Here is a 12,500-nt window from a genome sequence, read left to right on the forward strand (position 1 = left end):
CGCGTGAAAGGTCACTTGGTATTTCATTGGTGTTTATATAATTAAGTGGGATAGTTCCATGAATTTTAGCGCTCTGTACAAGGCCCTTAACCTCTCAACAAGAAATATCAGACTATAAAAATTAAAGAAATAAAAACATCACTTGAAATCGAAAAGTTATGTGAATAGTTAAAAACTGTAATCAGAAAATGACAACAAAAAAGTGCAATGTCAGGAAGATTAATTTCTTGTAGAACAGAATTCCACATGAACCTAGTTTAATGGTACCCTGGTCCCAGAGGTTTTTCGTGAGCCGCGAGAGAGCCACGAAGCGGCGAAGACGAGTCGCCGCCACTTCGTGACTCGTCGTCGCCGCTTCGCGGCTCTCTCACCGCTCAAGAAAAACCTCTGGGACCAGGGTAGTTTAATGGCCGAACTGCCACATGTCTTCTATCGCTAAATGGTAGAATATCCGAACATGTAATCGGAAGGTCGTAGGTTCCACTCGTGCAAAAGAGCACTCGGATTTCTTCCGAGTATACCCGGGTCGCCATCATTAAAATTCTGTAAATCTCCTCAAATAAGTGACAATGTTATGCAACGCAAACTCCTTGAAACACTTCCTTTTGTCTGTTTTCCAAGTAAGCACCTATAGTAGCATCGTCCCCGCTAAGTGGAAAATTGTCAATAAATCGCCACGGGAGGTTAAGCACGCGCGTTTTTGAGACGCGGACGGCAACCGGAAGTGAGCTGTTTTCCCTTTTAACTTGTCTTCACACAACCACGTTTACATTGCTAAGTATCGTTTCTCTATTAGAGATGATTAGTGTAAAAATTCTGGGAGACATCATTGCCCTGGCACGCGAAATTTTGTCTTCCGGTTGGCGTCCGCGTTGTGTGAAAACAAGTTAAAACGTTAAAAGCGAAAACTGCTCACTTCCGGTTACCGTCCGCGGCTCTAAGACGAAGTCACGGAATTCCCGAAACGGTAAAATACCTTTTATAGAATGAACGTTAAATTGAGCGTTTTTAGGCTTCATAATCGACGGTATTTTATTTCCCAGACAAAGTCTTATTAACCCGTTTAAATTCTCAACGGCTGCCTCAGTAACGCAACACCGCTTGCACTCATAATTAGTGACGCGAACTTGGGCTGCCTATGGTGAAATCGGACAGTTGGTCGTAATCAGATACCTGAAATCGAACCGTTACATCAGCCAATCATATTAAGTGCACTAAGCTTAATCCACGAATCCCAGAATCGTAACTATAGCAACAACCTCAACCACTTAGCCTACCAAACTGGGGATTCTCCAAAATGGACAAATTTGTAACATTAGACAGTAAAAAGGAATGCATTAATTTTTTCTTCTCGGAAATTGTAATGGTTATGATTAAATGGTAGCAGAACTGAGTTGGAATGCTGGAAAGGTCTATTTGGTCTGTAATCACATGCGGTCGTTCGATTTTGTTTATCACTCGTATGATTACAGACCGAATTGGACTCCACTCAGTCCTATTACCATTGTAAATCGTGGACCACTACATTTTTAAAGTAAAATTTTATTCTATCCAGCTCATTTTTTTAAACTCACTTTTTCTGCAAATAAGTGACTTATTTTGCCGCAACCAAAAAGCCATGGATACAGAAAGACTGGGAAGAAGAGAGGGTGGGAAGAAGAGCCGTCTTGTGGCTTTTACTTCCGGTTGTTTGCTCCCGTTGTGGACTGGGAATTAAAAAACTTCTGGTTTAGTTTCAGTTTCACTTTGCCCTTTTTAGCAGACGTATTGTTAGCAAGTCAAATTTGCAATGGAGGCTGAAAGAGAGGATGATACATGCAATCAAACTGTACAAAGCCAAGCACAAGTAAGTTAAATGGTTTGATTAATGTTTCTACTATACACAGCGCTTCAGACCAACTGTTTTAGGTTTTTACAGGACGTAACATGTCGATAATTTCGATAGTCGATAAAAGTCGATCGTTGTCGATCAAATTCGATACTAATCAATCGACAAATATCGGATGTCGATAAAAGTCGATCACACATTTTTTTGTGATTATCGACTTTGATCGACTGTGATCGACTTTGATCGATTTCAATCGACAAGTATCGGAAATACAAAAAAAAAAGGTTTATGGCGGGAGACGAGGCTACAGTTGCCAAGCACAGTTTACTGAAGCAGGATTGGCTATGCCAAGACTTTATTTTACCGATTTACATTGTAATTGGAACCTCAAATAAACCTGAATAAACACAGAGAAATTACCCTTTTCTGCTACATGCTTCTATCACCATTAAGCAAATCAGTTCAGATCGAATTGCATGCATATCATAGCAGCTGTTATATGTGATTTATGCATATGTGATTTCTAAATTTTGCCCGCTCCGTCTCCCGAATGATCACTTAGTGTTCCCAGGGTCTCTCATCTTTCCGACTCGCGGAAAGAAGGGGCCCTAGGGACTAGGCTGGTTTCGAGTTATGAGTTATGCTACAGGACACGAGTTAGCTCAGCAGTCTCAGCAGAGCTCAGCTGACACTAACTGATCATTTCTCAAGGTAATTTAAACATTCGATTTTGTAATGAATGACAGACCCCTTGGTTGTTCAGTTTTTTATTCAACTTTATTGCCATACGGATTTACGTGAAAGCTGTTTACATTTTCGTGGGTGATTGAAAAATGTGTCAGCATTTTTGTCGATAAAATCGATATTCAGTTGAAAATCTTGTGATTATCGACTTTTATCGACAAGTTAAACTTGTCGATTGACAATTATCGACAAATATCGAGTATCATCGACTTATCGACTACGTTTTCGATGATCGACTTTGATCGACATGTTACGTCCTGGTTTTTGCCACTATTCACTTCATCCACAGGTCTCTGTTTAACCAATTCAGAAACAAACCTAAACGTTCATTAAGTAATGGTCCGGCTAAGAAGCAGGCAGAAAAACAATAGCCCGCGGCAATAGCGTCGGTTAGTTAAAATGTGCCAACATTTTTAATCAAATTAAGTTCGGCTGTTCCCATTGGTGTAAGCAGCTAAAAGCGCGAAATTTGAATTTCAATGAAAAATGTAATCGACTTGCCGTCTAAAAAATTAGATTCTGTTTCGTAGAACAAATCATTATGCCTTCAAAAACTATGTTTGTAAATATCGTCAAGATTCTATGCGCCATTTGCCGATTGGCGAATGGCACATAGAACAATGCCCAAATTTGGCCGAGAGACAGAGATCAAGGGCATGGGGAAGAAGAAATCCAAAAAAGGCTTTTTTTTCATTTTTTCCTCATCTTTTTTCGACATTTTCCGATATTAGCCAATCAGATGCCTCGATTGGAGCAGCAGCTTCTAAGTACTTTTGCCGCTGGGCTGCCTGCTTCTTAGCCGGACCATTACTTAAAGCTAACCTTAGGCCTAATTAGTAACAGACCTCTCAAGTCTCACGATTTTGTCGTGAGACTCACGGTTTTCAGTTCAATATCACGTTCTCACGACGAGACAGACAAATCTCACGATAAATAGTGGCGCAAGCTGAAAGAACATATGTATATATTTTTGTAGCATTCATTTTTGGCTTGCTTAGGTGAGTTTCTTGCGTCAATTCTGTGCAAACTTACAGTTAAACTTAAGAAACAAAGCTAAGCTGTTCAGTTCTTCATCCGTCTGTTCGCTGGAAACACAGCCCATGACAGACGGGCGGGTCTAAAACACAGGTCACATTCCACAGGTCACTCGTTGCAGGTCATTGTTTTACCTTTTTAAAAGTGACCCAAAACCCTCAATTTGGCTAACCCTAGGCCTAAAAACCCCAATTAGGCCTAGGGTTAGCTAAATTGAGGGTTTTGGGTCACTTTTAAAAAGGTAAAACAATGACCTGCAACGAGTGACCTGTGGAATGTGAACTGTGTTTTAGACCCGCCGATGACAGACTCTCGTCTATGACCATGTATAAAACACCTGTTCGAAATTAGGTCATCATAACCAGTCTCTGGCATTTTGATCATGTTTTCAAAATGGTGGAAATTGCTGATATATATAATGATGATAAAATGCTGAGCAATGAGTTCAGCTCAGTGCTCACACACTGGCTGGACTTAAGCTGTGAGTATTGAAGCTGTGAAAATCAAGTTTATTTCTGGGTTGTTAAGGTCCACACATGTTTTAAAAAAATTATAAGCAGAAATAAAACACTTTCTCTTATTAAAAACCTGTGTTTACTTGGTTTTGTCTGCTGGTCGATCAATCTCCAGATTTTCACTGAAATCTCCAGATTTTTTGGTATCAGTCTCCAGATTTTCGGTGTTTTGAGGTTGAGAGGTCTGAATTAGACCTAAACAACAGTTTTTAGGCCAAGGTTAGCTTAAACGAATGTTTTGGTCTGTTTCTGTGTTGGTAGAACCTGTGTTTTTGTACACTACTGAACTTTTTTTATCTGACTGTGATGAAAACAAATTTGGAAAAAGAAGGTTGTATGGAACATTTACCTTGATTAGTCAATAGATCATTATCACTTTTAGGTATGCCTCTTTATCATCAGTAAAAATTGGAATTTAGTTTTAATATTATGCAATTATGCACCTATCATCCGCCATCCCTCGGGAAGGAGGTGGGGAGGGAGGTGGGAGAGAGTGGGGAGGGAGGGGGGGGGGGGGAACCCCCGGCAAGGTAAGGTAAAGGTAAAATCTTAGACACGGTATTTCCTTCAGGACTTAACAGTAATGAATTAAATAAATCAAACTACCTAACTAAATTAAATTACTAAAAACTAGTACAATAAAAGAAGTGATAGGAAACTTGCTTTACAAGGAAGCCGTGTATAAAAGCAGGATAAAACGTACATAAGACTACTATTAAAATCATAGCTCTTCAATTTAGATTTAAATTCATTAAGAGAGGGCGACTGTCGAAAATCCAAGGGCAGATGATTCTACAGTACAGCTCCACTATAGGACAGACTTCTTTTACCATAATTAGTACGGGGCTGAGGGATGGCAAGTGTACAGTAACTATCTCTTAAATTATAAGTTAAAGTATCAGAACGGAAGACAAAGTACAAACTAAGATAGTCCAGAACCATATTATTTACAATCTTATACGTCAAAATTGATTTATTAACAAGGCGTTGACAGTCTAGTTTAACCTAAATTTGGTTTTATCAACGGAGTTGATAATGTAAATTGGCCACCGTACAGAGATTCTAAAAGCTGACGTTTCGAGCGTTAGCCCTTCGTCAGAGCGAATCAGAGCGATTCGCTCTGACGAAGGGCTAACGCTCGAAACGTCAGCTTTTAGAATCTCTGTACGGTGGCCAATTTACATTATCAACTCCGTTGATAAAACCAAATTTTTGTATACTACTTCCCCACCGACGCAGCACCACAGTTTCTTTAGAAACTACCCCTTCATTCTAGTTTAACCTAGTTTACCATCCGCAACAGTTCATCAGTACTACGTACGATCGTAAGTTGAAAAGGTTATGACATGTGCAGCTCAATTTTGCAATTTAGAACAGGATCCCCACACCAAGCTACAGTATTCGAAATGTGGTTGCACTTGTGAATTGTAAATGGAGACTGAGTAGAGTCTTATATGGGACAGGGTACCAAATATGGTTAATGGCGTTTATACCAGAAGCAATCTTTTTAGAAGCTTATTGATATGACACTCCTTTGTAAGATTTTCTTCAATATGCACACCAATGGGATTTGCAGTAAAATGTAATAACCTTTGCTTGGAACCAATCAGTAGGAATTCAGGCTTTGTCTTATTTAAAGTTAGTTTGTTGGCTGCAAGCCACACACGAATTCTTTCCAGGTCAAGATTAATACAACTATTTATTTCATCAACATGGCTACCATCAAATTTAGATAGATTTGTGTGGAGTCATCAGAGCAAAATGGCACTAGTATCTCCAAGACAATCTGCTCCACAATTCACTATTTTCACAAATCCCATAATACGGCTCACTTTGGGGGATTATTTGCATTAAAACAATGGATATCAAGTTCACTGAAGCATAATACAGTGCCAAGAGTAAATAACTTTTATTGTTTTTATGTAAAGAACTCCCCAAAACGTAAATTGCATAATGGCGAATTGGGAAAATAGTCTGTGTTAGTTTTTGGCAACTAGGCCTTTCAGATATTCTTTTAACCCTTTGAGACCCAAACTGGCCTAAACCAGTCAGACTTAGTATTTTACTCTGTCTAACGCCAGACGATTTTACTCGTCAATGGGGAACCCCTGGGAGTCAATGGGTTAATCACTCACTCATGTCCCCATTAAGCAGTAACTGTAGAATGAAGCGAGCAAAAACCAGATTGATGTCTACTGAGAAGATTAGGGCATTTTAAGGTTGCAAAGGGCTCAGCCAAAGTTCTCAATTTCCCCCTTATAGATGGAGCCACAGAACAAGCAAAGTCAAGAAATTGGGCTTTAAGACAAATAGTACAATGTACTTGTAATATAGGGTACAAAGCAATTTGTATCAGCAGAAGCAAGATGGGAAAAGGATTCACATAACAACATCTGACAAGTCCAACTTGTCGCCAAACAAACCACAAATTGGACGAGCCTGCATTCTTGTGTTCTGTGGCTAAAATTCCATGCATGTAAAACAACTTGAAATGACCTTTTTCTCTTTACAAAGTCCCCTGATTTTTCCCTGGTGCGAAGCATGGGAAAACAAAGTCTCCCTGATTTTCCCCTACCCCCGGTAAGATTTCCATTCAAATCTCCCTATAAGACCCAATAAAGAGTGTAATTTATTATCCCCCCCCCCCCTCCCACAGGATGGCCGATGATAGGTGCATTACCACTGAGTAATCTTCTTTTTCACAGAAATATCAACCAGAAAATCATATTGGAGGTGATGGGAACAGTGGTTCAGAAACCACAGGTGAGTTGGTCTGTTGTCTCTTTCTAGGAACAACTACCTGCTCAGGTCAGTGGGGAGTGATTAACCCATTGACGAGTAAAATCGTCTGGCGTTAGACAGAGTAAAATACTAAGTCTGGCCGGTTTAGGCCAGTTTGGACATCAAAGGGTTAAAGGGGAAATTGTGATCACAGGGTGGCAGTGTCAGCAACATTATAAAAGTTGGGCACCAGCACAGCATGAAGTTTTGGAGGTCAAAAATGAATAGGCCTTGCTTTTCTGTGCAACTCTTCATTTCGGCTTCATTTACTGGTCATGCTAAATGAATCAACACAGATTTTTCCTGAGGTCATTGGAAAATTTTCTACGGGTAAAATTTGCATGCCATGTTTAGGCAAGAGGTCAAATTATTTTATATCGCAAAGCTCACTTAAGTTTGAAAGTTAGCACTTGGCGTGGTGTAAACCCTTTTCTCCTACCTCCCCCAGTGATGTGTTTCAAAGTGCTCCTTGTGAGGATGCTTTTTTATTTCAGAAAGTTTATATGAGAAGGATACAGATTTTTGGAAGTATAAAAAAGTGGCCTCATTTTACCAAGCTGGTGGCCATGAGGGGTTTCCCTTATAAAACTGTGTTAGCTCATTAAAAAATTTCAAAAACAACCCTCATTTCATGAACATCTCCCAAAGTAAATTTAACCCTTGAGAGGTACCAATATTTTAAAACAAAAAGCTGACTGGGTGACTATTTTGATACTGACTAAGACAACACTATTCTGCTATGGTTCCCCTTATTTTTCAGGTCCACAACCTAAAGCGTAGTTTTCATATGTCGGGAAAATCCCAGACGATTGGGGATTTCGCAGTTTCCCGACCGTCCCAGATTTTGCCAACTAATGAAAACCATATATCGTAGACATCCCCGATAATCTGGGATGGTCAGGGACGAATTGGGAAAATAGGAAGCATTTCTATTTTCCTGACGTGTCCCAGAGTTTTGCGATCGTCTGCGATCATTCCCGACTTATGAAAACTCAAATTTGTAGAGTCGGAGACGTCGGCAAGGGCTTTAGCTCGTTACCAATCCTCTAAATTGCAAGTTTTTAGTTTTTGGCGCCCTTTCCACTTTCAAAATCTGGGACGGTCGGGAAACTGCGAAATCCCTGATCGGCTGGGATTTTCCCGACATATGAAAACTAGGCTTGAAGGCCCCTTAACTTGACGTGTTGTCGTAATAATTCTCCCAGCAGTTGTTTGAGGTGGTACCATTCAACAAAATGCAGCCCCCTTGATGATAGGACAAATTCCCCAGTGTTTGGTGGTTGATGAGCTATTAATTATTTTAAAGTTTTGAAAGTGTTACTATTGCTTTTGATTGATAGGTAGTCCATTGGTGTGGAGGGATGTCGCCTTGGGGGTGGCAGCTGGTGCTGCGGCAGTCGCAGCAGCTCCAGTGGTCCTGAGTGCAGTTGGCTTTACTTCAGGAGGCATTGCACTTGGTTCTATTGCCGCAAGTGTACAGTCCACATTTTATGGGGGTGCTGCAAGCCGTGTGTTTGCAGCTCTGCAGAGTGCAGGTATGGCTGGGATTGGTTCAACAACAAGTGCTGCAATTGGTGGAGTGACTGGAACAGCTACTGTTTTGGTGAGAAAGGCTTGGGGAAGGTGGTTCACAAGTGCAGATAACCAAGATAACTAGAAGGACATACATCAAGCCAAACTGTGAGAAAAGTTGGATCACGTTTTTGCAAACATTGGCCGTGTAGCACTTAACTGATTAGAGTGTAATGTGAAGTGCTAGTTTTCTACCCCATATGAACCATGTGAGCATTAGCCCTTCTAATGGAAATGGGCCCACACAAGGACAGAGAAAACCTCGGACCAGGGTGGGAATTGAACCCACAACCTTCGGGCTAGATCACTGCTGCTCTACCGATTGAGCTACAAGGTCAGACGGGAGCAGGCCGTGGGAACTGAAGATGTTAAAGTCACGGCAATGAACATGTACAAGTACAAGGAAGGATTACGTTTTTGCAAACGTTGGCCGTGTAGCACTTATATTTGAACAGACTTAACTGATTAGAGTGTAATGTGAAGTGCTAGTTTTCTACCCCATATGAACCATGTGAGCGTACATGTTCATTGCTGTGACTTTAACATCTTCAGTTCCCACGGCATGCTCCCGTCTGACCTTGTAGCTCAGTTGGTAGAGTAGCAGTGATCTAACCCGAAGGTTGTGGGTTCAGTTCCCACCCTGGTCAGAGTTTCTCTGTCCTTATGTGGGCCCATTTCCATTAGTAGGGCTGATGCTCACATGGTTCATAATTATGGTGTAGAAAACTAGCACCTCACATCACACTCTAATCAGTTAAGCCTGTGAGAAAAGTTGGTTTACTCTCACTTATTTTTTCTGTTAATTATTTATTGTGATGGTTCCATTCAGTTAGGATCCTCAATTGTTGCTTCCTCTTAAAACAGTTGTATGTAATCTGTGAAAATGAAATCGATGATTTTGCGTCTTCCTGTATTTGCAATCTAACAGCCAAAAACCAAAAAAATTAAGATTAAAACTGATGTAAAAGCACAAACACTCAAATGCTGCATGCAGTTCTGAAGATACCTTAGCAACAGCACCATACAATGTATGAAGTAAAATATCTATTGTGGTATGTCAGTGGACTAGTACATGGAAATATTTACTTATTGAGGAGTAAAATCATCTGGCGTTAGACAGAGTAAAATACTAAGTCTGACCGCTTTAGGTCAGTTTGGATGCCAAAGGGTTAATTAATGACTTAAGTGCTGTCTTATAACTTGGCATTTTGCTGTTCGCTGTTTGAAAAATAATCATTGTTTTACAAAACTGAGTGTGCAAATTGATTCAGTTTGTCCAAACTTCACAAACAATTGTGTTAAAAAAAAATGAAATACCTAATTATATAGTAAGTAAAGTTGATTAGTTTATTTCTTGAACAAAGTGTTAAAGGTACAGTACTGATTGAAACTATTGATCCCTTTGCCGAATCAGTACAGTGTCATGACAGAACGCTTTTTTGCCTCTGTTAAATTTTTTTCAGGCTGCAAGGTCCACTTCGGTAAAACCTCAGTACTGAAAATACCGTGAGAGAACTTGATAAACAACCTTCAGATTCAAACGGTAAAATGCTCTCTCTTTAGAGAGAAAATGTTCTTCAAACATTCTGCACTAATAGAATTTTATATAACTAAAGATAAAATTGGTTCATTGTGCACCTTTTGTGGACATCATGGAGAAACTGAGCATCATCTAAACTTTTTACACCTTTTTTATCTTGGGCTTTGTTTTAGTCAACAGATGATTAGACATCAGGTGTACATTTCCAAACCTTGGCACCTTTTTCAAAGCGCATGACATTAGAAAGCTTTCAAATGTTGTTGGAATAGTTTTCTAGCAAGGAATGGTTTGAGTAAGTACCGACAGCCAACAAAAAGTGTTGGCTACTTTTTTCCCAACATCAAACAAATTATTTAAAGACAGATTCCTTCAAACTTACTGCGCTTTCAATAACATGCAGACTCTTAAACTCAAAGGTCAACCGACAAATGCGTTTTTCGCTACCACCAATCAAATGTTCGGCAGCTCCTACCAGCTTCCGACTATGTTGAGTGAACTGGGCTAAGCGATGTGATTACTGCGCGCTCGGTAGTCGGAAGCTCGGAGGAGGAGCGGCTGCACATTTGATTGATGGTAGAAAAAAAACACATTTGTCGCTTGACCTTTGAATTTAAGAGTCCGCATGTTATTGAAAGGCACAGTATGATTAAAATTCATTTTGACAATAAAAACAGTTGGTACTCTCCTCAAACCAGCTGCCAGCTTCACATTTCATTCAAACCCCTGAGCAAGCAAGTCAGAGGTGCCACTGGTAGTCACACCAAAAAAAAAGAAGCTTCTCAACCACAGAAAATAAGAAATCCTACACTCAAATCCATTAGAGGAAAAATAAAATGACCAGTAATAACTTCAGTTTGTCAAATGGGAAGTTTCTGTCTAAACTGTTGTCTGCCATTATGTCAAAGCTGTATTTAATACCATTGCCTCCAAAAGATACATGTAAAACAATATTAATTTTATGGAGGTTAATAGGGAAGAGACACTTCTATGGCTAAAACATCAATAAAAGGATTCAATGTTTTTTTCAACTCAAACTGATCCTTTCAACAAAAAGAGTCTCGAGGGAAAAAATTAGGCCTTGAACTACTAAGAACAATACAATGTGAGTTTTTCCAATGGCAGAGGAAAAAGAAAATGTTTTCTCTCACACACACAGCTAGGAGAATGGGGTCCAGTGTGTGGGGGGTCTTCAGGTCACATGATTTGTTAGTGGCTCAGTTTGTTTTTTGCCAACCACCTTCATGAATTTTTGGAGGAGCTAGAATACCTTTTTTAGGATGCTGATCACATTTTATTCTGTTTAGTGACTTCATGATTTTTTTGATAAGGCCAAAATATTGTTTGTCATGCTAATAAAGGCCAGGCTACATGGTCGGCTTGGCTTGGCTCCTAATTGCGTGTGAGGATAATATTACATGTGTGTTATCCCACGGTGACCATCTCTCTGTTCTATGCTATTGGAGGCAATATCTGAAAATACTGGAATTCAAAGTTAATTTACTGTGTTTAATTACATCTGCAACAAAACCGTAAGAGGGGAACAAGATGGTACAAAAATATGATATTATTAGTCACTCATGGGATTAATATGGATTGAGTGTGACAAATTTTGCAGAAATTAAAAACTTGTCAACTTCTTTCAGATCATAAACCTCATTCAATAAAGATGGACAACAATATTCACAGTCTGACAAGTATTTGCGCGTATTAGAACAAAAAGCCCTTATTTTAAAGCGAAACGTCTTTAATTGTATTTTGCCATTGCTAATGGGAAGGCTAGTTACGATAATAATTATTGGCATGGAATCAAGGAAACATTCAATGTATGCCATTTTTGTGAAAGTGGTCTATTGTCTTATACTTATTGTTGATGGGAGATAATGACATTTTTATGATTAATGGAAATTCTATTTTCTATATAATGCATCTCTAATAAATATTAAAATGTCACCTGCAATGTTTGATGCAAGTCTTAATTCTCAAACATTAGTGCCTTAAGACAAATGTCCATGACATGCTTAACTGGATCAACTGCACAACTCTGTGCTGAAGTGAGCTTCCCTTCTTATTCCAAACAGCTTGCTTGGCTGAATTGGAGGATTTTAAGTACATCATAAATTTTATGGTCATAATGGGAATTCATTCTAGTGCTTTTAATGCTATGTCTTTCTAAAAGACTTCAAGATAGGATAGATGTTCTCAAATGCTTCATAAATTTCTGAGCGTACCTTTGCACCTAAAACAAAGGAAAAGAAAAAGTCATTTCCACCATGCTGAATCAATGTTACAACCATGCCAAAAGATGTGGCCTTCTTGTTTGGTTTACCATTCAAGTAACAACTTGACAAGCTGTGGTACCTTGACAAGAGCAAACATGTCATACCATTTTCACCTGAAATTTACCCCTTTACATGCTGCACAGGTTACCTAAAGTTCGCAAAACTGACTGTCACTTGGCAGGCTACAAGTAAGATGCATGTCCTCA

The 12,500-nt window shown here is 39.4% G+C and overlaps 2 protein-coding genes across 3 annotated transcripts in view; one reads left to right on the forward strand and one right to left on the reverse strand.

The window, feature by feature from the left end:
- Positions 1-1,715: 1,715 nt before the first annotated feature.
- On the forward strand, positions 1,716-11,972 carry LOC138027206 (interferon alpha-inducible protein 27-like protein 2A). Of its 2 annotated transcripts, XM_068874752.1 has the most exons (4): positions 1,716-1,846; positions 6,828-6,885; positions 8,244-8,583; positions 9,939-11,972. In XM_068874752.1, exons 1-3 carry the CDS (start codon positions 1,790-1,792, stop codon positions 8,558-8,560), a joined length of 432 nt encoding a protein of 143 aa, XP_068730853.1. In that variant the 5' UTR covers positions 1,716-1,789; the 3' UTR covers positions 8,561-8,583; positions 9,939-11,972. The 2 variants fall into 2 exon arrangements, with proteins under 2 accessions (XP_068730853.1, XP_068730852.1); XM_068874751.1 differs by having other exon boundaries at positions 8,244-11,972.
- LOC138027203 (uncharacterized) overlaps positions 11,501-12,500 on the reverse strand; it is a 9,599-nt gene continuing 8,599 nt past the window's right edge. The window contains exon 8 of the mRNA XM_068874747.1: positions 11,501-12,251. Within this exon, the coding sequence (XP_068730848.1) occupies positions 12,175-12,251 (77 nt within the window). The 3' untranslated portion in view covers positions 11,501-12,174. The remainder of the gene's footprint in view (positions 12,252-12,500) is intronic.

Source organism: Montipora capricornis, chromosome 12, assembly GCF_036669925.1.
Source record: "Montipora capricornis isolate CH-2021 chromosome 12, ASM3666992v2, whole genome shotgun sequence".
Lineage (NCBI taxonomy): Eukaryota > Metazoa > Cnidaria > Anthozoa > Scleractinia > Acroporidae > Montipora > Montipora capricornis.